The sequence below is a fragment of the Myotis brandtii genome, unplaced genomic scaffold (assembly GCF_000412655.1).
Source record: "Myotis brandtii unplaced genomic scaffold, ASM41265v1 scaffold922, whole genome shotgun sequence".
NCBI classification, from domain to species: domain Eukaryota; kingdom Metazoa; phylum Chordata; class Mammalia; order Chiroptera; family Vespertilionidae; genus Myotis; species Myotis brandtii.
The window spans coordinates 331,565-359,545 of record NW_005371799.1 but is presented as its reverse complement, the minus strand read 5'-3'; the positions used below and the strand labels follow the sequence as shown (position 1 = coordinate 359,545).

The 27,981-nt window shown below is 39.3% G+C and overlaps 1 protein-coding gene across 1 annotated transcript in view; it reads right to left on the bottom strand.

The window, feature by feature from the left end:
- Positions 1-27,981, bottom strand: part of SPIDR (scaffolding protein involved in DNA repair) — a 273,808-nt gene that overhangs the window by 142,723 nt on the left and 103,104 nt on the right. Inside the window, exon 8 of the mRNA XM_014532904.1 lies at positions 25,798-26,011. Coding sequence (XP_014388390.1) covers positions 25,798-26,011 — 214 coding nt within the window. The remainder of the gene's footprint in view (positions 1-25,797; positions 26,012-27,981) is intronic.

The following is a 27,981-nucleotide window of genomic DNA, read 5'->3' as shown; positions in this document are numbered from 1 at the left end:
ACGACGGTTTCCCGTGATGCCAGCATTTGTGATGACTATTAATAAATCACAAGGACAAACTCTAGACAAAGTAGGCATATTCCTACCTGAACCCGTTTTTGCACATGGTCAGTTATATGTTGCTTTCTCTCGAGTTTGAAGAGCATGTGATGTTACAGTTAAAGTTCTAAGTACTTCATCACAAGGGAAATTAGTCAAGCACTCTGAAAGTGTTTTCACTCTTAATGTGGTGTACAGGGAGATATTAGAATAAGTTTAATCACTTTATCAGTCATTGTTTGCATCACTGTTGTTTTTATATCATGTTTTTGTTGTTTTCATATCATGTTTTTGTTGTTTTTATATCATGCCTCTGTTGTTATATCCTTTTGTACTGTTTATTTATTAATAAATTTATATATCATTTTCATATACATTTTACTAATTTCCTTTCTCACTTCTATTATAGAGAAAGGGCAAAAATAATTCCCTTTTAATGTGCAGGAATTTTGTGCACCAGGCCACTAGTATTTACATATAACATCTACACTGATCCCTTTACACTTGCAGAAGTAATAATCCTATCAAGCCTTATCAAAGATCAAGCAATTAAAAGCTGTAATTATGCTAAACAAGAAATTGTAAAGAACTTTCATATCAGAATACATGTTTTTTGCAAGTGCACATATACATTCTCCAGTACAGACCATATGGTCAGTAAATTTAAAAAGACTGAAATCATACAAGCTATTTTCTTTGACCACAATGAGTTAAAATTAGAAATCAATAGAATAAGGAAATTAAATTTGGGAAATTCACAAATAAGTGAAAATTAAACAACACGCTCCTGAATAATAAAGAGATCAATTAACAAATCACAAAGAAAATTAGTAAATATTTTGAAAGTAATGAAATGGAAAATACAGCATAGTAAAACTTATGAGATAGAGATAAAGAAGTGTTCAGAGGAATAGTTACAGTTGTGGATGCCAATATTAAAAAAGAAAGGTCACAAATCAATCCTTATTATAAAAAAGCAGAAAAATATGAGCAAACTAAACTTAAAGCAAGGAAAAAGAAGAAAATGACAAAGATTAAGCAGAAATAACTAAAATGGAGAACAGAAAAACAAAAAAACAAAATTAACAAAACTAAAAGAAGGTTCCTTAGATCATCAAAATTTATAAACCATTAGCTAGACTAACCATGAAAAAAATGAAAGAAAATTAAAATGGCAAAAATCAGGAAGGAAAGAGAGGAAGCACTACCAACCTTACAGAAATCAGTGATGTTATATGAAATACTTTAAGGGAATAATATGAACAATTATATGCCAATTATTAGATAAAGGAAATAAAATGGACAAATTCCTAGAAAGACACAAACTACCAAAACTGATAGGTAAAAATAGAGAATTTGAATATCAGAATAAGGACGATGGGCCAGATACAGAAACTCACCAGGGCAGAAAGCCTCAGATAACTAGGGAGGGGCAAATTGGGAAAACAAGAACATCACCCCCAGGGTAACCTATCCTTCCCTAGCATATCACTGGTCATGCAGGGTGGACTCCAGATCTCCCTAGGGATAACATCTAGGCCTCTAGTTGTGTTTTAGTTCCAGGCCCAGAAAAGCAGCAAACCTGACAAGTGGCACCATGGCTACCTCAGGACCATCGATAGTGACTAATGACCCCCTGCCCTGGCACCAACCAATCAGTGGAGACTACAAACCTGAAAGAGCACACCTGGAAAGCTGATGCAAATTCTATTAAGACCCCATCCTGAAATCTCCCCTAAGATTTCCACCCACAAAAAACAGATAAATATGCTCAGGACAAAGGACCCAGTGCGTGCTCTCCCTCTGGAGCATGTCCACACCATTCGCCCACAGGCACATATCCCCCAAACTCTAAGGGATCCATGAGACTTGCAACCAGGGGAGCAATGGGAAGCAGCAGCGTGTCCCAGGCTAACTCCCTGAACCTGTCTCCTAGGTCCCCCTTTCCCTGACTTCTCAGTGAGCCAGAGCAGCCCAGCTTAGGCTCTCCTGTTGCTTCTTCTATGCCCTTCCTTGCTTCACTGTCCTAAGTATATTTTTTGTTTGTTTGTTTCTTTTTTATAAAATAAATCTTTATTGTCCAGATTATTACAGTTGTTCCTTTTTTCCCCCATAGCTCCCCTCCACCCGGTTCCCACCTCACTCTCTGCCCTTACCCCCACCCCACTGTCCCCCGACAGTCCAATCAATGCCTCTCCATCTCTGGATCAGTCCTTGTTCATCAGTTTATGATGTTCATTATATTCCACAAATGAGTGAGATCATGTGGTATTTATCCTTCTCTGACTGGCTTATTTCACTTAGCATAATGCTCTCTAGTTCCATCCATGGTGTGGCAAATGGTAAGAGTTCCTTTTTCTTCTTCCTCTTCTTAAAGAATACCTTTCAGCATTTCATATAATGCTGGTTTGGTGGTGATGAACTCCTTTAGCTTTTTCTTATCTGTGAAGCTCTTTATCTGACCTTCAATTCTGAATGATAGCTTTGCTGGATAAAGTAATCTTGGTTGTAGGTTCTTGCTATTCATCACTTTGAATATTTCTTGCCACTCTCTTCTGGCCTGCATGGTTTCTGTTGAGAAATCAGCTGACAGTCGTATGGGTACTCCCTTATAGGTAACTGACTTTTTTTCTCTTGCTGCTTTTAAGATTCTCTCTTTGTCTTTTGCTCTTGGCATTTTAATTATGATGTGTCTTGGTGTGGTCCTCTTTGGATTCCTTTTGTTTGGGGTTCTCTGCGCTTCCTGGACTTGGAAGTCTATTTCTTTCACCAGGTAGGGGAAGTTTTCTGTCATTATTTCTTCAAATAGGTTTTCAATATCTTGCCCTCTCTCTTCTTCTGGTACCCCTATAATTCTGATGTTGGTACGCTTGAAGTTGTCCCAGAGGCTCCTTACACTATCTTCGTATTTTTGGATTCTTTTTTCATTTTGCTTTTCCGGTTGGGTGTTTTTTGCTTCTTCGTATTTCAAATCTTTGACTTGATTCTTGCGATCCTCTGGTCTGCTGTTGGGAGTCTGTATAATATTCTTTATTTCAGTCCGTGTATGCTTAATTTCTAGTTGGTCCTTTATCACAACATCGAGGGTCTCACTAGATTTCTTAAGGATCTCAATACATTTATCGGCGGTTTCCATAAAATTCTTGAAAAATCTTAGAACCGTGGTTTTGAACTCTATATCCAGTCGTTTGCTGTCCTCCATTTCTGTCATTTGTGACCTGTTTCTTTGTCTTCGCATTTTGTCTGCTTCCCTGTGTTGGTAGAGTGGTTTTGTGTGCTAGGTGTCCTACAGGGCCCAGTGGCTCAGCCTCCCCAGTTACCTGAGGTGGACACTCTTGGTGCACCCCCTTGTGGGCTTTGTGCACAGTCTTGTTGTAGTTATGCCTTGATTGTTTTAGGTGTCACTGGGAGGAATTGACCTCCAGGCCAATTGGCAGTGAGAATCAGCTGTGTCTGCAGTGGGAGAACTTCTGTGCTGAAGACACCCTTCTGGGGCAAGACTTGCTTCAGTGGGGCTTTGGTGCTCACTGAGTCTGCCCCCTGAGTGTGTCCCTTATGGATCTGAGGAGTTGTAATCTGGATGGTCCCACTCTGACCACTGGGTACACTGGCTCTTGGATCTCTAAGGAGGTGCTAATTTAGCCTCTGACTGAGGCTACCCAGCAGGAGCTATGGAGAGATCTGGAGAGATCTGGAGATTCTTCTTCCTTGTTTGTGGTTTGGAGGTGCCAAGATGAGGCCCAGCTGTGAAGCAATGCAAGCTGCTGTGGGGCCTTGGGCCTTCTTTTGGATGTTCTGGGTCTCTCTGACCCAGCTGCAGTTTGTTAGGTAATTGTAGATTGCAAAGGGCCAGGTCATTCATATGCAAAAGCCTCTGTGCACAGCTTGGGTGGGGTGGGGTCTCGGAATCAACAGGGTGGAGCAAACAGCTATGGCTGATCCTCAGCCCTGCCCTAAGAGGCCCGCGGTCTCAGTGTCCCGCGGTAATCGCTGCAAGCACCTCTGAGAGAAAGCCGCCCTCAAGTTCCACCCGATGCCAGACAGTCCAGTTTCTCCCCAGAGACTCACCTGGAACTGGAGTTCAGGGCTGTCAGGAGCTTGTGTCTCCCTCCCAATTGAAAAAGACAACTGCATCCTCAGTTGCCAGCCCTTTCCGCGTGCGCCTCGTACCTCTGCACTTTACTTCCACACCTCCTCTGAGTCTCAGTGTGCTCTCTTTCTTCCTTCTAGTTGTAGAATTTCCACTCAGCCAGCCTTCCTGTGGTTCTGGATGATGTCCTTTCCGTCTTTTAGTTGCAGTTTTGAAGTGGTTGTGCGAGGCAGCAATTTCAGTTGTTTACCTATGCCACCATCTTGGTTTCTCTCCCTAAGCATATTTTTGCTGCCATCATGAACCGAGTACCCTTTAGCTAAGAGCTATATAGCCCTTCCCTTTGGATATCCCCATCTTCCACCCCCTTTTCCTTAAATAAATTCAATTTTTCTTTATACACCATCTGAGATGGCTATTTAGCCTGCCAGAGCACCCCCCTCCCCACATTAACCTTTCAGAATAGATCTATAATAAATAAAGAAACTAAGTCAGTAATTTAAACACTTCTAATAAACAAAAGCTCCAGCCCAGATGGTTTCACTGGTAGAGATTCTACCAACCATTTACAAACTCTGCCAAAAAGTAAGAGAGAGAAGACTTCCTAACTCACTCTACAAGGTGAGCAGACACATAACACCTAAATGTGACCCTACGGAAACTCAATCATTTCATCAGAACACAAAGCACCTCCCTAAACATAAACATCGAATTTTCCTTTTTACTTCAAAATTCTACTTTTCTCCATACAAAATAAGATAGAAATTTAAAATTTGACACAATTACTCTACTGTAAAAGAATTTAATTTATATGTCAGAATTCTTAAAATAAATGAAATGGGAGAGACAAGAAGGCTGCAGAGTAGCCAGAGGCTACATGCCCTTGATCCAAACCAGGGACCAGATTTATAACTAAAATACTGTGCAATCAACATGAAAAACCAAATGAAGTATAGCTGAAATATATCTAAGGTGCAGTGAAGAAACAATGTAGAGGCTGGTAAGAGGAGGGGTGTCACAGAAATGGGGAGGACCCTCTTGAGAAGGTGGGGTGGCTGAGAGGCCGGAGGGATATCAGCTGCAAAATTCCCTCCCCCTGGGAGTGTGGGGTCTCCACCCTACACAGGGATCCCAAACCCAAGCAGCAGAGACAGGAAGCAGAGCCCACACAGCATTGGGCAGAGGGAACCAGGGGGGTTCTGTGTGCCTGGGAGACCGGGAGCACCTCCCAGTGCAGGAGTGCTCCTGTTGTTAGCAGCCCCAGCCCTAGAAGTTCGCTTCAGGCTCTGAGGACTGGAAAGGCTGCGCTGTGGTGTTTGGGTCCAGCAGAGGGGCCTCTGGAAAGTTCTACTTTCTTGTAGGCACTGTGCAGAGAGCCCCAGTTAGTGACTAAACTGTTAGGCTTGGGGAAAGGGGAAAGGATTCTCCCACCTCGAGTGCAGGTTGGACGCCCTCCCCCTACTTGTGGAGCCTCCAGGACTGCTCGCCCTGTGGGGATAGCAGCACTGGGAGCCAGGTAGATGAGGGATTTGTGGCCCGCACTGCGAAGAGTTGAGAGCATGAGTAGAGCTGGGAATCTCGGCCCCTTGGAGAGATCTGAGTCCTGTGTGGGGCTGATTTCCAACCCCTCCTGCTTGGATTGGCGGCGAAGGCGCGGTTCTGTGCAGAGCTGGGATTTTATCTCAGGGACTGTATCCCCCAGGGAGGCATCTATCAGGGACACAGATGGGTGAGTGCTGGCCTTTGGGACTGCGTTGTGGAGAGGCTGATCCACGCTCCCTGTGAGCTCCACCAGGCAGCTCAGGAAGGAGAGGGACAGCCTTCTTCCCCTCCTACAGGCTGAACACATCACCTACAACAGCCTTGTGGAGTCCAGGGCCTCCCTCCCACCCCAGCGCAGTTCTGTGGGGGAATGCAGAGCTGCTCAGCGCTGGACATTCCAAGTCTGGGACCAGGAGGAAGTGCTTAGCCCCCTCCTGTGGACTGGGACAGTAACATTCTCAACCTGTCCATGTTGATTGCGCAGTATTTTACTGTAAATCTGGAGACTCTTTTGATCAATACCTCTCAGCCCAGGGCAACTGAAACTGCTCCTGCAGAGAAGACGGCAGGCTGTACCCAACTCGATCCTGCCGTAAGGCCACCTCAGGGGGAACGAGAGTTGGAGTCTAACACCCACCGATGATAAAAACTCTCAGTAAAGTGGAAATGGAGGAAGCAGACTTCAACATAATAATGGCCATAATGACAAACCTACAGTCAACATACTTAGTGGGTCAAAACCACAAGCATTGCCTTAAGAATAGGAATAAGACAGGGATGTCTGCTTTCACCACTCTTATTTAACATAGTACAGGAAGTTCTAGCCATGCTACCAGACTAGAAGAAGAAATAAAAGGCATTCAAATTGGAAAAGAGGAAATAAAACTGTCATTATTTGCATATGACATAATATTGTATATAGAAAACTCTAAAGACCACCTACAAACTACTAGATCTAAAAAATAAATTCAGCAAAGTTGCGGGATAGAAAATCAGCATCCAGAAATTGGTGGCATTTTTATACACCAATAATGAGCTATCAGAAAGTGAAACTACGAAAACAACCCCATTCAATATTGCAACAGAAAGATATAAGGTACCTAGAAATAAATTTAACCAAGTAGGTAAAAGACCTGTACTCATAGAACTATATGACACTGAAGAAAGAAATTAAGGAATATACAAAAAAGTGGAAGCATATACTATGTTCCTGGATTGGAAGAATTAATATCATTAAAATGTTCATTCTACTCAAAACAATCTAAACTATACATTCAATGCAATTCCCACTAAAATACCAATAGTATATTTCATAGAACTAGAAAAAAATTCCAAAAATATATATGGAATCAAAAAAGACCCGCAATAGCATCAGCAATCTTGAGAAAGAAGAACATAGTTGGAGGTATTACAATACCAGATATCAAGCTATTCTACAAGGCCATTGATTTCAAAATAGACTGGTACTGGCATAAGAACAGGCATATAGACAATGGAACACAACAGAGAGCCATTCTGACAGGTGTGAGGTAATAGCTCATTGTCATTTTAATTTGCATCTCTGATGATTAATGTCCTTGAGCATTTTTTCATGTCTATTAGCCATCTGTATGTCCTATTTGGAGAAATGTCTATTCATGTCCTTTGCCCTTTTTTAAATTGGATTGTCTTCCTAGTGTTGGGTTGTATAAGTTCTTTATATATTTTGGAGATTAATTTTTTATCAGATGCATCATTGGCAAATATGTTCTTCCATGCAGTGTGTTCACTTTTCATTTTGTTAGTGATTTCTTTTGTTGTGTAGAAGCTCTTTAGTTTGGAATAATCACCTTTGATTAGTTTTTCCTGTATTTCCCTGTCCCTCAGATAGCAGCAAAAATATTGCTCTAAGAGGTGTCTAAGATTTTACTACCTATGTTTTCTTGTAGGATTTTTATGGTTTTACAACTTATATCTAAGTCTGTTATCCATTTTGAATTTATTCGTGTGTATGATGTAAGTTGGTTGTCTAGTTGCATTTTTTTAGTATGTCCCCGTCCAATTTTCCTAATAACATTAATTGAAGAGACTTTCTTTACTTCATTGTATGCCCTTGCCTCCTTTGTCAAATATTAATTGACCATAAAGGTGTGGGTTGATTTCTAGGCTCTCTGTTGTGTTCCATTGATCTATAGGCCCGTAGGGGAGGGCAGTTGGGGGGACCAGGCCTGCAGGGGAGAGCAGTTAGGGGTGACTAGGCCGGCAGGGGAGGGCAGTTGGGGGCGACCAGGCCTGAGGAAAGAAACAGTAAGATTTCCTCACCAGCTGAGCATAGGGAGTGGACCCCGCTGCCACCCCTGTACGGACTGGACCGACTGCTGGGCCTGCTGGCCTCTACCAGGTCCCAGGTCTCTGCTTCCAGGACTACTATCATAGTTTTCACCTTTTATTTCACAGTATGAGACACAAGGCATCTTAAAATGACTATTAAGAAATGGCCCACATTTAATATTTTTCTATTTGATGCTGAAGTTTTAAAAATAAAGTCTAATACTTAAAAGAATGACCTATTGTTGGACTCCCATAGCATTAATTTTCTTTCTTAGATGTTTTTCAGTGAATACATTTTAAAAATCTGATTAAATAATTTATTAAAATAGCTAATAGTGGTATTTGTGGCATTAACTTAGATTTTCTTATTGGTTACAGGTTTAAAGTTGTTTATTAAATGTGTTTCTATATTGTCACTGCAAATTGCAGCACATTTTATAACTGCAGGTCTCTTCTTTGCCATATCCATAGTCACCACTCTTAAAGAACTAGCCATCTGCAAAGCACGAAGATAGGAGAAACCCGTGTAACAGCTCTTCCACTAAGGAGAATATGACAAGTACTGCATGAGAAACACTAGTTTAAAAAAACAAACAAAAAGCGACAAGGGTTCAAACACTGGAGAGAGCCCATACAGCTGGAAAGAATTAGGACAGACTTGATGAGAAAATGGAATTTGAGATGTCTTAAATGAAGACATGTGAGGCAGAGTGAGGGGGGGAAATACCAGGAATATTAAATTGGTTCATTAGCTGGCCCACAGAATAAATAACAGAGCAACAGAAAACAAACTTGGAAAAGTTGTATGAGGGAATCATAACTTGAACACTGACAAGCAGTCTCTATTGTAATACACTACAAGGAACTACCTAATATTTTTGAGTAAATGAGCAGCAGGCCCAAACCAGGCTTCCAAAATTTATGTCAGGACTGTGGCAAAACCAGGAGGACACAAAAGGGCTTGAAAAAAGAAGATCCCAGAAGTGGGTAGGTAACCAGCTAGAAGTCGCTGCAGTGGTTCGGGCAAGGAATGAAATGTACAGCAGTGAAAATAGAAGAGGAAACGACTAGAGCCATTCTGCAGGGACAGCCTGTGAATACTTAAGCACTGACTTGTCACTTATGATTTGGTATTCCATGATAAACACTGAGTTAGCCAATCGCTAGGTGCCAGAGGTGAATTCATTAGGGCTAAAATACCCCGTGGCTGACCTGTTTCTCAGCGATGAGAGAGCTGACAGATGTTTGAAATCAACCCTGTGGCAGAGGAGAGCCGGTGAGAAGCCTGTCTAATTTGGAAGATGTTGGTTTTACCCCCTGGGAAGAATAAAATTAGGTGTGTGGGCAGCATAGGCCACTGTCACCACATCAAGTCCTGTTTAGTCACACGTGGCCTGAGGAAGGGGGCAGCTCTGATGCACGGGGGTGTAGTTATCCAGGCTTCACGTTTCAGTTAGGCAGCAAGCGCTCCTGGCTTGAAGGATCCTTGGAACTATGCAGAGGTCATGGCCTTGACTCCTCCTACACTGTCCGGTCTTCTGTGGCCTGGTTTCTTTCCATCTCTTTGCAGATTGTAGTGTGCTTAGAGACCTTGATATGAAATTACTTTAAAAATAAAAGGCTCAATTCTGGGCCAGTTTAAATCTCTGCATGCCCATATCCCATACCCTCCCAAAGCACCAAGACAAACAGCAGAGGACAACTGCTCTAAGCTGTTGCCCCTGGCCTCCATGCTCCATTTAAGTCCATTTTCTTTGCTCTTGGAAATAGGTTTTTGTGGCTTCCTAAGGTTTTGTGGCTTCCTGAAATAGAGTCTCTGCCTCAATATTTTATTTTTAAATATTTTCAGACTTACAGAAAATAGGCAAGAATGCTCCTGTACTCTTGACCTGGATTTGTGAAGGGTGAACCTTAAATTACATTTGCTTTGTCACCCTCTCCAAATACAATGCACATACATATTACTGTGGTTCAGGTTGTTTGTTACTATTATTATTCTCTTGGTGAACCATACAGAGTAAACTGCAGATATTACTGTCATTTATTTTTTAAAATTAAGACTTTACTTTTTTTCAGAGCAGTTTTTGGTTATAGCAAAATTGAGGGGATAGTACAAAGGTTTTCCATGTGTCCCCTGTCCCTACACATGCATAGCCTCCCCCATTATCAATATCCCCTTAACACAATGGTACATTTGTTATAATTGATGAACCGATATTAACACATCATAATCACCTACGGTCCATAGCTTACAATATGGTTCACTCTTGGTGCTGTATATTCTATAGGTTTAGAAAACTGTATAATGATACAGAGTATTTTCACTGCCCTAAATATTCTGTGTTCCTCCTACTTATCTCGAGATCCCTTCACAATCCCTGGCAACCAATGATCATTTTACTGTCTCCATAGTTTTATCTTTTTCAAAGTGCCATGTAGTTGAAATCACACAGTGTGTAGCCTTTTCAGACTAGCTTTTTTCACTTAGTAAGATACATTTAAGGTTCTTCTATCTCTTTTCATAGCTCGATAGCTTACTTTATTTTATTTATTTATTTTTTTGTTAATCATCACCCTAGGATATTCTTCCATTGATTTTTTTTTTTTTTTTTTTTTTTTGGAGAGAGTGGAAGGGAGGGGGAGAGACAGAGAAATGGAAACACTGATGTGAGAGAGACATATGGATTGGTTGCCTCCCACACAGGGCCCCAACCAGAGCCAGGGATTGAGCCTGCAACCAAGATACGTGCCCTTGACCGGAATCAAACCTGGGACCCTTCAGTCTGCAGGCCGATGCTCTAACCACTGAAGCAAACCAGCTAGGGCTAGCTTACTTTATTTTAAAATTGAGTAATATTCAATTTTCTAGATGTACTAGTTTTATTTATCTATTTGTCTACTGAAGGTCATCTTGGTTGCTTCCAAGTTTGGGCAATTATCAATAAAGCTGCTATAAACATCCCTGTGCAGGTGTTTGTTGTGTAGACCTAAGTTTTCAACTACCTGGGTAAATACTAAGGAGCATAATTGCGGGACTGTATGGTAAGAATATATTTAGTTTTGTAGGAAACTGCCAAACTGTCCATAGTAGCTAAACCATTTTGCATTCCCACAAGCAGTGGGAATTCTTGTTGCTCCACATTCTTGCCAGCATTTGGTGTTGTCAGTGTTCCTGATTCTGGCCATTGTAATAAATGGGTAGCACTATTTCATCGCTGCATTTGCTTTTCCCTAAAGATATGATATGGATGGAGTATATCTTTTCATTTTTTTTTTTACCAACTATCCCAATGGTTTCCTTTACAGCAATTCTTTTTTAAAATCCAGGATCACAACTGTATCTAGTACCAGCTTTTTAATACATGGCTTTGATTCTTTTGCTGTTACATGTCCAGAACTATAAGACTCTGTCTCATAGCAATACCTGTCCAGGGCAATTGAACCTTGAGTGACTCAACAGTAGGAGGTACTACACAGAAGAACAAAGGGCCAGCATCACTACCTCCCTCCCCCAATGTTCTGCTCTAATGGAAGGACAATGCTGGTGATGGATTTACCTTCCTTCAAGGGAGAACTACACCCAGGCCTACGGGGTTCCCCCACCACAGGCAGGAACAGCTGAGCCCACCGTAGGTAATCTGGGTCATCTTGTTTAGTCTTATCAACAAATTCACAGCTGCTCCAGGAAGCAGTAACAAAACAGCCTCCCCAGACTGAGTGCTATAGGGGGACTGACTTATTTGACCTCAAATTGTCAATGTACATAAAGAACTTACACGGCAAGAAAGCTCTCACCAAAAATTACCGTTATCTATCACAGCAGAACTTTAATGTCCGTTCACTCATTTGACAACTTTATTTAGTGACTTCTTTGTGTCAGGTCATATACCAGGCATTCAGTCTCTTTCCTTGTGGTAAACTCTTTTATCCCCAACTATAGAAATTCATTCTTGAAAACCAGTTCAATCAAAATGACAATCCCAGAAACAGTTTGCTAACCTGATAAGGAGGAACTGACATTTGTAGTGGGAGCCTCTACTTGGTAATTTGAGAGCACTCTCTAGGTATAACTCCAGCTCCACTCCATCTCTACACCAACATTGTCCTAAACATGCTTCTAAGGATGCACATGAGCCACTTGATGGGAAGGAGACTGAGAGTTTAAGATCATGATTATACTATGCCTCAATGACCTCACAGAGACAAGTGTTTGTTTTATTTTGGGTCATCAACAATTGTGACAACTGGATATAAAGAAACCCTCTCCCAGAAAAAGAAACAGATACAGTTTACATAATCCCTATTCTAGAGACCAAACGGTTCAGTTCATCAGTTCCCTTGTCTTTGGAGTTCAGTTTCTCACTTCCCTCCTTGGTTAATAATCTGTGCAGCCACCTATCTTAAATGGTCTGTCTGTTCCTCTGAGCTAGCTGTTTTGGGGATGGCAATTATCCCCAAGGGCCAGCAGAGAGAAACTACTTGGTACTAACAAAGTTTTATTCAGGGCTCATTAGAATCAAAAGCAATGTGCGTGCTCTGTCTGGAGTATGGATTGGCTCCATAGCTTATTTCTTATGCTGCTATTTTCTATCAACTGTTGAATGGGAGGAAGTAAAAGTGGTAAAGTTAATGTAAGCTAGATGATATAAACTACAGTGGGGCCTTGACTTATGAGTGCCCGATGAACGAGTTTTTTGAGATACCAGCTGTCTCTCGGCTGATTTTTTGCATTGAGTTGATAGAGTAATTTGAATTAACGAGCTCCTTAAGGAGCTCGGTCTCGAAACGAATTAAACTCATAAGTCAAGGCCACACTGTATAAGGATTTTAACAAGTAAAACAACACAGCACAAAACAAAACAAAACAAAACAAGACTTACTTTAAAAGAAATAAGTGGTCAAAGATCTAAAGGTACAAAAAAATCTGTTAAAAAATTAAACAAGTCAATGCTCAGCAAAGTGGGAATAGAAGGATCATACCTCAACATAATAAAAGCCTTATATGACAAACTTATAGCCAACATCATACTCAATGGGCAAAAACTAGAACCATTTCCCCCAAGAACAGGAATAAGACAGGGATGCCTGCTTTCACCACTCCTGTTCAACATAGTACTGGAAGTGCTAGACACAGCAATCAGACAAGAAGAAGAAATAAATGGCACCCAAATTGGAAAAGAAGAAGTAAAATTGTTATTATTCGCAGATGACATGATACTGTACATAGAAAACCCTTAAGACTCCATCAAAAAATTATTAGACTTGATAAATGAATTCGGCAATGTAGCAGGATACAAATTTAACGCCAAGAAATCGATAGCATTTTTATACACCCATAGTGAACTTACACAAAGAGAGATTAAAAAACAATCCCATTTGGATGTGGAGAGAGCAGAGTGCCTGAAAAATGGCTCCTCTGTGTATAACACATCCAACAGCAACTTGGGCTTACTCCTCACAGGTGGCAGGACACCATGACCTTCCTGTGACATTACGCCCAGAAAGAGAGATTATAAAAACAATCCCATTTACCATCGCACCAAAAAAATTAAGCTACCTAGGAATAAACTTAACTAAGTAGGTAAAAGACCTGTACTCAGAAAACTACAGGACATTGAAAAAAGAGATAGAGGAAGACATAAACAGATGGAAGAACATACCGTGTTCATGGATTGGTAGAATCAACATCAATAAAATGCCCATTCTACCCAAAGCAATCTACTAGTATAGATTCAATGCACTCCCCATTAAAATACTAACGGAATATTTCACAGACCTAGAATGAACTCTCCAAAAATTCATGTAAAATTAAAAAAGACCCCGAATAAAGCTGCAGCAATCCTGAGAAAAACAAGAACAGGGTAGGAGAAATCTCAATACCAGATATCAAGCTGTATTACAAAGCCACTGTTCTCAAAACTGCCTGGTACTGGCACAAGAACAGACATATAGACCAATGGAATAGAGAACCCAGAAATGGACCCGATAGTCTCTTCAATAAATGGTGTTGGGAAAATTGGACAGATATATGCAAGAAAATGAAACTAGACCACCAACTTACACCATACACAAGAATAAACTCAAAATGGATAAAGGACTTAAATGTACGACAGGAAACCATAAAAATTCTAGAAGAATCCAAAGGCAACAAAATCTCAGACATATGCCGAAGCAATTTCTTCATTGATACAGCTCCTAGGGCAGTTGAAACTAAAGAGAAAATGAACAAATGGGACTACATCAAAATAAAAAGTTTCTGCACAGCAAAAGAAACCATCAACAAAACAACAAGAAAGCCCACTACATGGGAGAACATATTTGCCAACATTATATCTGATAAGGGCCTAATCTCCAAAATTTATAGGGAACTCATACAACTTAACAAAAGGAAGATAAACAATCCAATCAAAAAATGGGCAAAGGACCTAAATAGACACCTTTTAAAAGAGGACATTCAGAAAGCCAAGAGACATATGAAAACATGCTCAAAGTCACTAATCATTCGAGAGATGCAAATCAAAACAACAATGAGGTACCATCTCACACCTGTCAGACTGGCTATCATCAACAAATCAACAAACGACAAGTGCTGGAGAGGATGTGGAGAAAAAGGAACACTTGTGCACTGCTGGTGGGAATGCAGACTGGTGCAGCCACTATGGAAGACAGTATGGAGTTTCCTCAAAAAACTGGAAATGGAACTCCCATTTGACCCTGTGATCCCACTTCTAGGAATATATCCCAAGAAACTAGAAACACCAATTAGAAAGAATATATGCACCCCTATGTTCATAGCAGCACAATTCACCATAGCTAAGATTTGGAAACAGCCTAAGTGCCCATCAGCAGATGAGTGGACTAAAAAACTGTGGTACACAATGGAATACTATGCTGTTATAAAAAGGAAGGAACTCCTACCTTTTGCAACAGCATGGATGGAACTGGACAGCATTATGCTAAGCGAATGTACTTTACCTTTCTCCATGCCTCAGAGAAAGGTAAATACCACATGATCTCACTCATTTGTAGATTATAATGAACAACATAAGCTGATGAACAAAAACAGATCCAGAGACAGAGAAGCATTGATCAGATGCTCAAACCTCAGAGGGAAGGTAGGAGAAAGTGGGGATAAGAGAGAGAGATCAACCCAAGGACTTGTATGCATGCATATAAGCATAACCAATGGACACAGATACTAGTGGGTGAGGGAATAAATGGGAGTGGGTTGGGGGGAAAATAATAGTGTGCTAAGATTTTGCCTTTTTAGTGAGGCAGCATTAATTAATTTTAGAAATTCATATATTAATACATGTTTAATTAGGCATGCTAAAAACATAAGAATAACCACTTAAGCAATACAAAATGAAATAATTTATAAACCTACTAGAGGAAATAATATGGAACAAAAATTATCCATCTAAAAAAAGGATGAAATATAACATCTTAAACTTATAACAACCTAGGTTAAACAGTACCAACTCAGTTTCAATACACTCGGTTTCAAACACTCAGCTCTTGTACATAAAAAAATTACTCCTTAATATGCTTAAGATTTGTGGTCAATCATACAGAAAATAGAACCTTTACCTAGCAGTCATGAATCAGACTAGTGTGATTTTTTTTCTTCTGGTTATTTTTCTTCACCCAATAGGAATGCTGAAGGGACTCTCCAGCATGACCATGCTAGCCTATGAGAGAGAATATGTCCCATGGGAAAACAACTGAAACGCAGTGATTATGCTCATAGTATTTTATTTGTCAGCGTGGCATTAATTTAATAGGATAGCACTACTGTTAAGTGAACACTACCTGTCTCTGCTACTGTCAGCCCTCTGTCCTATAAGATTGTGGACAGTGAAAATTTCCCAAGCAGTTTTATCTTTGTTGGGGTTGAAAGATAGGTAAACTATGTGCTTTTATAGCTGCAAATAAGAGCATACATATTCTTACCCTAATGTCTGATTCCTAAAAATGAGCTGATTTTCTCGTTTCAAGACCTTCCTGGAAAATATGAAGACCATCTGATCACACTGCTCTTGCAAAGCCAAGTTCCATTCATGACACAAATCATACTAGCCCTGAACTCGAGCAGTTCACCGTGCAGGAGGAAAGAACAGAGTGTAACTGTGGGTGACTTTTCTGTTGGATGTGCTCTAACAGAGGCAGATGAAGGCACTAGTGTGCCACGTAAGAGAGAGCAACAAGCTTGCCTGGAACTAGGTAGAAGATGGCAAGAAAGGTAAACATAGAAGGAGCAGGAGAAGTACAAATTCTGTATGTGGACCAGGGCGGTGTGCAAAGACACTCCAGGAAGAAGTGTCTTTCTCCACAAGAGGAGAAAACACAGTGTGAACCCTCAGTGACCATCGTAAGCCATTATCATTTCGAGAACAAGACCAGCTTAAGGCCATCTCTGATTTGACTTTTGTCTTGATCATGGTTATGTTAAAAACATCAGAAGGAAAAAATGAGAAAAATTAAGAAAATTTTCTTTATTCTAGCTGATGCAAACCTCTAGTAGATGAAGAACATGACTGATCCTAAGACCTTTTAAGCAAAAATAAACCTGTATTAATTTATGAAATAAAACATTTGTGTTCACATTTATTATTTAACCTAATGGGTCACAATGTATTTGAAAGAATGAGGGTGCTAAGTGGAATGTCCTTAAAGAGAGATACTGGGAGGCCAATGCAGTGACACCTTTAATACCTTCTCTCTCCATGAGCTCAGAGGCAGCACCTGGCGGCCAGCAATGCAGGGGCTGTGCTCACGACTCATGCCTGGGAGACCATGGCCGGAAAGAAAATTTTTAAACAGTGAAACTTTTGTTTGTCTTTCCAATCTTTACTTTTGTGATAAGGAGTACAGGTGGGCCAATAGGGAGGCTGCATTAGATATTAAGCATTCTATTCACTCAATAATGTTTAATGTTTAACCATAAATTTATTGCTTTAACTGTAATGCTCTTAACAGGGATTCAAAGGTAGATCAAAACTGGCTTCAAGTAACCACTTATGTTGTTAGGTCAAAATTTTCATTTTGAAACCAGTGATGTCTAGCTTCTCTGATGTAAATAAACCTTGCTCTCTAGACAGTGTTCTCTGGCCCTAATAAATCACACTAGTTCACGCACTTTACTTAATTTACCTTAACATGTGTGATGAGAGGAAGCAATGCTGTATGTGATCCTTTGAAACCTATAATATTATGTTACATTATTTCACAATACTCTATGGAGTTTTCACCTGACTTTTACATGATTTTCATATTCAATAACTGTGTGAAGTTGAAGCCTCTGAAACACAGTTATAATTATGTTTCTATGTCACAGAGAAATAGATGAAACAATCAGTTTCATGGTGGACTATTTTATTCATTACTTATCCTCAGTAACCTGTGTAAAGGCACAGCAGATCTCACCTGCCAGGTTACAAATGAACATAATGAGGCTCAACGAAATGATTAGAAATGCAGTGTTGGATCTTAAATTCTGGCCGGTGCGAACTCAATACTCTTTCAACCAAGGTCCCTCAAATATAAGGAATCAATATTTCTCTTTGGCCCTATGATTTGCAAATATTTTTTTCACTTTCTATGGGTTGTCTTTTCACTCTCTTGATACTGACCTTTGTTTCAAAAATGTTTTCAGTTTTTGATGAAGTTCAACATATTAAATTTAATTTATTTTTAATTGGCCTATGCTTTTGGTGCCACATCTAAGAAATAATTTCCAAATCAAATGTTATAAAGATTTCCCCTTATATTTTCCTCTATTTTATAGTTTTAGCTCTTAAGTTTAGGTCTTCTTCAGTTGATTGGTAATTTTTGTATATGGACTAACATTACTCTTTTGCATGTGGCTATCCAATTTCCAATCATCTATTTCACTATATGTATAAGAGTTTATTTTTGGGCTCCCTATTCTATTCCATTGTTCTATATCTGTCTTTATGCCAGTACCATACTGTTTTGTTTTTGGGTTTTATTTTGTTTTTTTCTTTATTTTAATCCTCACCCGAGGATATTTTTCCCATTGATCTTTAGAAAGACGGTAGAAAGAAGGGAGGAGAGGAGAGGAGAGGAGAGGAGAGGAGAGACAGAGAGAAAGAGAGAGAGAAACATCAATGTGAGAGAGACACATCAACTGGTTGCCTCACACATGTTCCCACAATCGGGGCTGGGGATTGAACCTGCAAATGAAGTATGTGCCCTTGACCAGGGATCGAACGCACAATCCTTCGGTCCACAGGCCCATGCTCTAACCATTGGCCAGGGCCCATACTGTTTTAATTAGTGTATAATGTTTTGAAATCAGGAAGTGTGAGTCCTCCAACTTTACTGCTCTTTTCCAAGATTGTGTTGGCTATTTGGAACTCCTTGATATTCCATATGAATTTAGGATGGGTTTTCTCCTTCTAGAAGAAATAGTGTTTAAATTTTATAGGGATTACAGTCCCTCTGTAGATTGCTTTGGGAAGTATTATCATCTGAAAAATATTAAGAATTCTAATTCAGGAACATGGGAAGTCTTTCCATTTATATGTTTTAGCAAATTTTCACTGTATTCTTGGTTAAATTTATTGCTAATTTCTTTTCTTTCTGATATATTGTAAATGAAATTGTTTCCAAAATTTTTTTGTATTATTCATTACTAGTATATAGAAATACAACTGATTTTGCATATTGATTTATATCGTGCAATTTTGAATTTATTAGTTTAAACTGCATGTGATTTTTAGGGTTTTCTCCATATAAGATCATGTCATCTACACACAGAAGCAATTCTATTTCTCCAAACTGGATATCTTTGCTTTGTTTTACTTGCCTAACTGCCCTATTTAGAATTTTCATTATGTTGAACGTAAGTGTAAAAGGCAGGCATCCTTGTCTTGTTTCTGAGCTTAAAAAAGAACTTCCAGTTTTTCATCGAGTGTGGTATTAGGCTGTTGGCTTTTCATGAATGTCCCACATCAAGTTGAGGAGGTTCTTTTCTGTTCCTAGTTTGTTGACCGTTTTTCATCAACTGAGATGATCTTAGTTTTCTCCTTTATTAATCATTGATCTATTTCCAATGCTGAACCATTCCTGCATTCTGGGAATAAATTCCACTTGGACATGGTGTATAATCCTTTTTGATATGCTGCTAAGAACTTTTATATGCATATATGCATAACCCATGCACATAGACAATAGTGTGGTGAAGGCCTGGAGGAGGAGTAGGGTGGAGGGGATCAATGGGGGAAAAAAGAGAACATCTGTAATACTTTCAACAATAAAGATAAATTTAAAAAACATTTTAAAAAATCAGTTTGCTAATATTCTGTGGGGGATTTTTGAATCAATATTAATAAGGGATACTGGTCTCTAGTTTTTATTTTGGGGGTGGGGGTTATAATCTTTGTCTAGTTTTGGTACCAAAGTAATGCTGGCCTCATAGAATGAATTAGCAAGCATTCTTTCCTTTTCAATTTTTGGGAAGAGTTTGAGAAGGACTGGTACTAATTCTCCTTTCTATATTTGGAAGAATTCATTCGTCATTGACTTTTCTTTGTTGAAAGACTTTTGCTTACTGAATTAATCTCCTTACTAGTTATAGGTCTCTTCAGATTTTCTATTTCTTCATGAATAAGTCTGGGAGATTGTGTGTTTCTAAGAAATTGCCCATTTTACTTAAGTTATCAAATTTCTTTCCATTCAACTGTTTATCCTATGCTTTTATAATCCTGTTTATTTCTGTAAAATCAATAATTATGTCTCCGTTTTCATTTCTGATTGTAATAATTTGAGTCTTCTCACTTTGCGGGGGGCAGTCTAAATAAGTGTTTGTCAGCTTTGTTGCTCTTTTCAAAGAGACAACATTGAGTTTAATTGACTTTCTCTAATGTTTTTCTATATAGTACTCTCTATATTTCATTTATCTCCTCTCTAATTTTTATTATTTCTATCCTGCTGGCATTGGATTTGGTTTGCCCTTCTTTTTTTTTTTTTTCTAGTACCTTAAGGTGTACATATAAGTTATTGATTTGCGGTCTTCTTTTTTAATGTATATGTTTGCGTCTATAAATTTCCAATGCTGCACTGCTTTTATATAGTAAGTTTAGGGGTGTTTTGTTTTCATTTTTGTCTCATGTTATTTTCTATTTTCCCTTGTATTTCTTCTTCAACCCATTGGTTGTTTAAGAATACATTCTTAATTTCCATATTATGCATTTTCTAGTTTTCCTTTTGTTTGTAATTTCCAGTTTTATTCCATTGAGAATATAAGAGGTATTTTGTAGTAAAACTTTTTAAATTTAAGATTCTGTGTATTCGTTTCCCAGTATTACCATAACACTGATCCTTTGTTTCACTTGTTCAAATCTCCTTTGTAACTTCTTATTGAGTTTTAAATTTTAAATTATTGTACTTTTTAACTCCAAAATTTCTCTTTATATTATGATTTCTATATGTTTGTTTACATTTTCATTTTTCTCATTAATTGTTCCTGATTTCCTTTCATTTTTTATGTATATTTTCCTTTCACTCATTGTACATGTTTAAGACAGTTGATTTCATATCTTTAACAAATAATTCCAATGTCTGGGCTGCCTCTGTGATTGTTTCTGTCAAATTATTATTTTTTTCCTGTGAATAGGCCATTTTTCTTCTATATATGTATATTTTTGCTGAGAATTGGATATTTGAGTATTGTTTTGTGTTAACTCTAGAAATTTAATTCTTCTATTCCTCAAGGATTGCTGACTTATTTTATTAAAGTCTGAATTAATCCATTAATCCATTTATGACTTTTTCATGCTATTTTTTTCAAGGTGTGACATTTCTACTTCATTGTCTCTGTGTTCAACTGATGAAGATTTTCTTAAATGCTTGGCTCCCAAAAGTGGGAAGGTATATAAGTATTATTTATTCAAGTCTCCTGGAAACCACTTAAGCCTGTGGGAGTTTGAAAATGTCCACTAGCCTCTGCATTAGTCCCCCCAGTGCTCAAAAGCAGCACTGAGGAATCAATACACAACCCTAATATATCACCCACCCTAGCTCCAGCATTCTGAACCAGGATTGTGGGGCTGGGGAATGTGGGAAGATAGGTGCTATCACTTTAAAGGCTGAAATTCCCCCAAACTTACTCTTAATCAAGGTCTTCCCCACACTGCAAGTGTTCAACTAGACTCCAGAGTTCTAGAATAGTTCTAAAACAGACAGCTCCTGCCAGTGCAGGAGTGCTTTAGATGAGGTATGGACTTCTGGAACTTCTTTCTCTGCCTTCTTTAGAGATATTACTCCCCTTAGTTTTCTTGACCTCACTCTTAGGTAAGAATGTTTGCTAATATTTTTAAAAATATGATTTTAATTAATTTTTAGAGAAAGAGGAAGGGAGAGAGATAGATAGAAACTTTGACGAGGGAGAAACATCATGGATCAGCTGTCTCCTCCTAGCCCCCTACTGGGGATCGAGCCTGCAACCTGGGCATATGCCCTGACTGGGAATCTGCTGGTGACCTCTTGGTTCATGGGTCTATGCTCAAACACTGAGCAACACGGGCCAGGCTGTTTGCTAACGTTTTGTTTATAGGTTCGCCTCTGTTTCTGATTCCCTCTATTGTAAGTCGTAATGCACATTCACAAGTTAGAGACCTTTGAGAACCCCTACAGTCCAGAAGTAATCTGAGCACAGGAGCTTTTAGTCGTATTCCTATGAAGACCTCATGGAAAAGTGTTCTGTGGTCACCAGCTGAAAGCCTGCTTTCCTTCTTCCTCATAGAAGCATGAAAGCTTGATTTCCTTTTCTCCTTTCCTCCAATGTTTTCGTCTGTCCAGATCATCATCATGCTATATTTTGTCCTTTTCACAGTGTATTAGTTTTCTATTTATTTCCTCTCAAAACACCCTGTCATTTTGGAGAGAAAATTTGGCTTTTTGGCTGTCACAACAGAAAGATAATCCCACATAGCAAACAAAGTTCTATCTTTAGCATTGCTTTATGTCTAGCAATAAGAGCCAGCAATTTCTTCATTTCAAAGAATCCCAGGCAGCAAATGTGAAGCAGGAACAAACAGAGCTTTGGTCCGCTGGCACTACCACACATGTGTGCACTAAAAACTCAGATGGGCTGAGTTTCTCTTCTGGCATCACGGTGTCTCTCATGTTTACCCAGGGCTCTAACTATTGCTGGTGTCAAGAAGATACTGTTGACTATGCCCTCAAAATATGCCTTATGTCTCCCCATTTTACTACTCAGCGTCATAACTCAAGCCAAAAGTTAGAGGAATCTTCCTTGTCTTTCCTTCACATACCCTATCAAACCTGTCACCAAATCATGTGCCTCTTAACTCCAAAATATATTCTGAACCCACTGTTTACTATTCTAGTTGAAATCATCATCTTCCCTTACACTTGAGCTACCCCCGAAGCCTCTGAGATGCCTTTACTCTGGCCTCCGACACATACTTATCCTCCACAAACTTCAAACTGTGAATCGGATCACATGTCTTCTTCCCTAGGCAGCAGGGAGTATTAAAACCAGCTCCTTTAACATTGTGCACAGGTTCTCCATCCTCACCTGCTGCTGCTCCTGGTGCAGAATTTCCACTCCGTCCATATATCCCAGCATACACCCTTCATCAGGCCCTTCTGGCTTCTTGGTCTCTGCTCATTCAGTCTCCTCTATTTCAAATGCCTTTACAGTCCCTTCATGGTTCTTTTCAACTTAGTCTTCAAAGCTTAGAGAATCTCCACCTCCAGGAGGCTAACCCTGACACTCTGTGTACCCTGCTTTTCTATTTTAGAAAAATGTCTTGCAGATCATTTCATAAGAGTATATCAGTATGTAAATATTGCTACATTATTTTCATTGACTTCTAATGCAGAGATACCATTATTAGTCAATCAGCCCCTTGGGAGGGACAAATAGGTTACTTCAGACATTAATGCAGTGGATACATCATTTTCTATATTTGTGAGGAAGAGCTATAAGATAAATTTCTATAAATATTATATGTAGTTGGACCAGAGGATGTGTCTCTTGAATTTTAGCACACACTGTAATGTGGCACCAGTTTACATTCCCACTAACAGTGCATTAAATCCCTGTTTGCTTCCTTTACCAACCCTCTGTATTGATATTAAGCAAACTGAAAAGTGGTATTTATCATCTTAATTTACAATTCTTTTACTATCATATGGATGTAGGTATCTTTCCCTGTGTTTAGAACCATTTGTATTTTATTTTCTAAAAAATACTTGTTGGGGACTATTGGCTTTTCTTCTCTTGGACTATTAATCTTAGATTATCTAGAGGAATTATGATGCTATAGGGACCTACATAATAATTCTAGAAGTTCAACTTTACCTGCTTATTTAAAGAAAAGATATAACCCCCCCACCACACACACACACATACACACACAATGTTTTTAAAGATAGTTCCCAAGATAACTATGCTTGAGTTTTCTATGGCTCATGGTAAAAAATTCAACATAGCTTGAATACAGATTTTTTACTGAGGTACAATAAACTAAATCATAAACAGCTGTTGTACGTTCATAAAGAAGATGAAACTAGGACACACTGCAAATCAAATACTGCCAATATTACTGGATTTAACCATAAATTTCCAGTAAGGACTTCCAATCACTTTAAAGAGCTGAATAAAGCAGCTGAAAGAACAGAAGGAATTATAGTAACAAGATCCTGAATGGGAGGAGCACTGTTAGGACAAGGAGAAAACTGCTCATTCATTCCACATCAAAATTCTGTTGAGTGCCCTCAGGCCCTAAGAAGTAAAGGAGACATTAAAATTCTAGCAGCAGGAGACACACAATAAGCAAATGAGGAAATAAAAAGTGATAAACTGTAATATATGTGATTGTGAAAAAAAAAAAAGGAGAGTAAAGGGTGAAGAAGAGGGTAGTTTCCAACATTAGCTATGTGACCCAGGGCCTCTTTAGAAGGTAACAGCTGAGTAAATGTCTAGAAGTTATAACTGCAACCCATGCAGGCAGGTGGAGGTGGTAGGACAGAGCATCCCAGCACAAGGAGCGGCAAAAACCCGGGCCCCGAAGTAAGAGGAGAGAGTGGCATGGAATTTGAGGACCAGGGTGGAGTCCAAGGTGACCAAAATGGAACTGGGGAAGCTGAGAGGAACAGGAGATGAGATTCCAGAGCTCAGGAGGGGCTTTGACTCTGCATGAGGTGGAGCATGGAGCCAAAAACCAGTATGATGGCTTACATATTCATAGCTTTGCTCCTCTAGTCATCTTGAGCAGAAACAGGCGGAGAGTAAGGAAAGAGGCAGAGCGAAAATTTAAGGGACTGTTGTAATAATCCCCCCAAAAAGTGATTACCTGGAAAGGATCATGGCCTAGATGTAAAAAGAAATGCTGGACTTTGTATGGATTTGGAAGTGGAGCTGTTAGGAGGTTCCCATGGGTAGGAAGAGATGAAATCACCAGGTGGTGAGGTGAGTAGAAAAGAGGTCTAGGACTGAGCCTGGCAGCAGTTCAGTACTGAGAAGCCAGGGAAGGTCTGAGGAGGAGCACAGGGGAAACAGGGAAGCAAACCAGGAGCAAGCACTGCACAAGGAAACACGGCTCTCTCACAAATGCGCACTGGAGAAGCAATGTGGACAACGCGGAGTGAGAGGTGGGGGGTGCGGGCCAAAGCCTGAATGAAATGGGCTCAGGAAAGGATGGAGGAGACAATTTGGACACAGTGGTTCAACAACTCCCCAAGGCATGTTGTTATAAGTAAAGAAGACTATACCAAGAGGAAGAGGACATATGGTCAAGAAAAAATTTTAAAATAATAGAAAAATGATGCATGACTGTAGGATGATGGGGAATTTCAAAGAAGAGAATTAATAGATCTGTATTTCTTGAGTAAGCTACACAAAATGACAGTTGGTCATTACAGTATTAACCACAATATTCTAGCTATGCCAACAGAAGAACAGATGAATTAATTGCATAAACTAATATAATGGAAAACTATTTAGCAATGAAAATGAACATATAGCAACATGCAACAAAACTGATGAATCTCACAAGCATAATATTAAGAGAAAGTAGTCCAATGAAACAGAATGCACACTGTATGACTACCATATGATTCTATCAATATAAAGTTCTCAAACATTAAAAGGACTCTATTGCATCAGAAGTCAGAATCATGGTCACCTGGAGGAGCAGAGGGAGGGAGGAAATGGAAGGGGATAGGGTGGTCGCAGGTACAAACTGCAGTCTACTTCTTGACTGGATAGGAATTACTATTCCCTCTGTGATTATTCATTGAAAGGTATATTTATGCTCTGTGTAAGGTCCTGCATATATCTTATAATGTTCAATAAAAATTAAAATAAAGCAAGTTATCCTGATATCTTCAGCCTTAATGGAAGAATTTAACTAGAGCCGCATGATCACTTGCTACAGACACAGTAAAAAGACAAAAGAAACTTTAAAAATTGCTGATAAAGTTAATAGTTTTTTAAATGAGGCTGCTGAATCTCTCCCTCAAAACAGCAATATTTTCTTCTTTTTGTGGTAAAAATTAATATTCCATGCAGAAGAGAGCAAAAATGATATCCTAAAAATAATTTTTCTAACCCATGAGTGACCATCTATGTTCTTTAGATTAAACCCTACAAACAAGCCATCAGAGACAAATCGGTGCTTCTGTTCCATAAAATTATGGCTCTTTCCCCTGGCATGTCTCTATAATAAAGCGACAAAAATGTTCCTGACAACATTTTTGAGACAAATGCCTTAGGGACAAACTCACAGTTGGTGGCTCCTGGAGTCAGGTCCAGCACTCACCAGGGAGGGTAGATGTGGATGATGTCTTGGGGCTGCCCCCTGAGATGGTGTGCAGTCTCCTTGGTGAAGAGAACCTTCAGGCCAGGCCCAGAGGCTTCACATTGAGAAGAGCCACCAGCCTGCAGTCCCACTAACTGCTCACACATGGCGACTTGGATGGTGCATTCTTCATGCAGCTCTAGAATTTTCACAGTTAATACACCAGATCTGCTACCTGGAAGGGAAAGAAAAAAACAAAAGGAAAAATAAAGTCTAAAAGACATGGCTCAGGTATGAATAAAGGGACATGAACAAAAGAATCATGCTCGGATAGTTTCCTTCCCCTGGAAAAAAATGGTCTGTACACTTTGCAGACTAAAAACAGACTCTAACATGCTCCTCTATTTTTAAAGTCCAAAACGGCCTGTGTGTTGCATTAAAGAAATACAAAGTGTAGACTTCTATCATAAAGAAACAGTCTCGTGTGTATGGAAAACACAGACCCACTATTTCATATATCAAAGGAAGTATGGGCACCTAAGTGACCCTTCTTTCTTATATACTTCCTCCACCTTATTACCTGCTTTGATTTTCTACTTTCAAATGATGCAGTATGACTGGTTGGCTGCAACTGTTCTAATGATCATAAAGGTTAAAAGTGGCAAATGCATGTGGACTGCTAGGTGTTAGGGGTCTGGATTTAATGGGGGTAAAATTCTATTTGGATTCAAGTACTAGGTGTATTATCCAGCTAGACAAGTTATATAGCATTTCACCACCTCAGTTTTCTCATGTGTAAAATGGGAATCATGCCAATAGCCTCAATTAATATTTTTAAAGATTAAATGAGATAAATGAAGTTGACAGTCCTATAACTCAGAAATCCTGGATATATATTCTGAAACTCTTGTCACATGCACTAGGAGACCTAAACAAGGAAGCACATCTCAGAGGTGTTTGTAAGAGCAGAAAACTGGACCCAGCACTTACCAATAGGAGGATGGGTAAACTGTTGTGTGTTCATACAACAGAAACTATACAGAAATTAATGTAAGTGAGCCAGAGCTACATGTATCAGCATACAGAGATCTCAAAAAGAAGATGGGGTACACAAGATTGTAGAGTATGACACTTGTGATGTTATTTTTTTAAAGCACAGAAACCCATACAAGGTGGGGCAATAGTAGGTTTACAGTTGGGAATACATGAAACACAGATTTTATTCTTGTATTATTATTTATTAATTTTTGTACTGTTTTCCATACAAATAACTGTAACCTACTTTTGCCCTACCCTGTATAGTTATGAATACATATATAATAAAAGTACATAAATATGGACTAGTAGAATACATAGAAAACTCATGATAACAATTCATTCTAAACAGAGAGAAAAAGGAATGTGATTAGGAAAGGAAACTCAGAAGATTTCCAACTTATCTGTCATACTGTTTCTGTTATAAAATATGCAAATCAAAAATAAGAAAATATTAAAACGTGTTATTAATTCTTTGTGGTAAATACACTTATGTTTTTCTATTACTCTGTTTTTTAATTTAAAGAAATGAATTAGAGATCCAAAATGGCAATGGAAGAGGTGAAAGCTACACTTGCCTCCTCCCCAGGACCAAACAGGAATTACAACTAAATTACAGAACACTCATTCTGAATAACCAACTGAAGACTAGCTGAGCAAAAGTCTTATAACAAAGGGTTTACAGAAGAAGCCCCATCGAGACTGTTCCAAACAAGTTGCTGGGGGCCCGTCACAGGCAGTATCTTACATTGGCCTCCACCACAGTCCCACCCAGGCAGCCGAGAACCAACACACCCAGTGGCAAGATTCAGACATCAGAGCAGGATCCAATAAGCTTCACAAGCAGCATATCCAAAGGGAGATCTCAGCAGGCAGCAAACCCTACTGAGGTGAACCCCGCTTTGTGGGGTCAACACCCGAATAGCAGTTCGCATGCAGTGGTCAGGGTGCAGCCTCACAGTCAGTCAACCTGAGGGTCGATTCCATGCACGATTACCCAATAGCACTCAAGACTCAATTACAACAGGGGGCCCCACATAACCCACACAGGGGACATTTCTGGAGCACCCAGCTCAAGCAATCAAGGAGACTGAAAAACGGAACCCTACTAAGTAAGGAAATCCCACAAAGACTTGGAGTTATAGCAGATCTATCAAATACATAGAAATA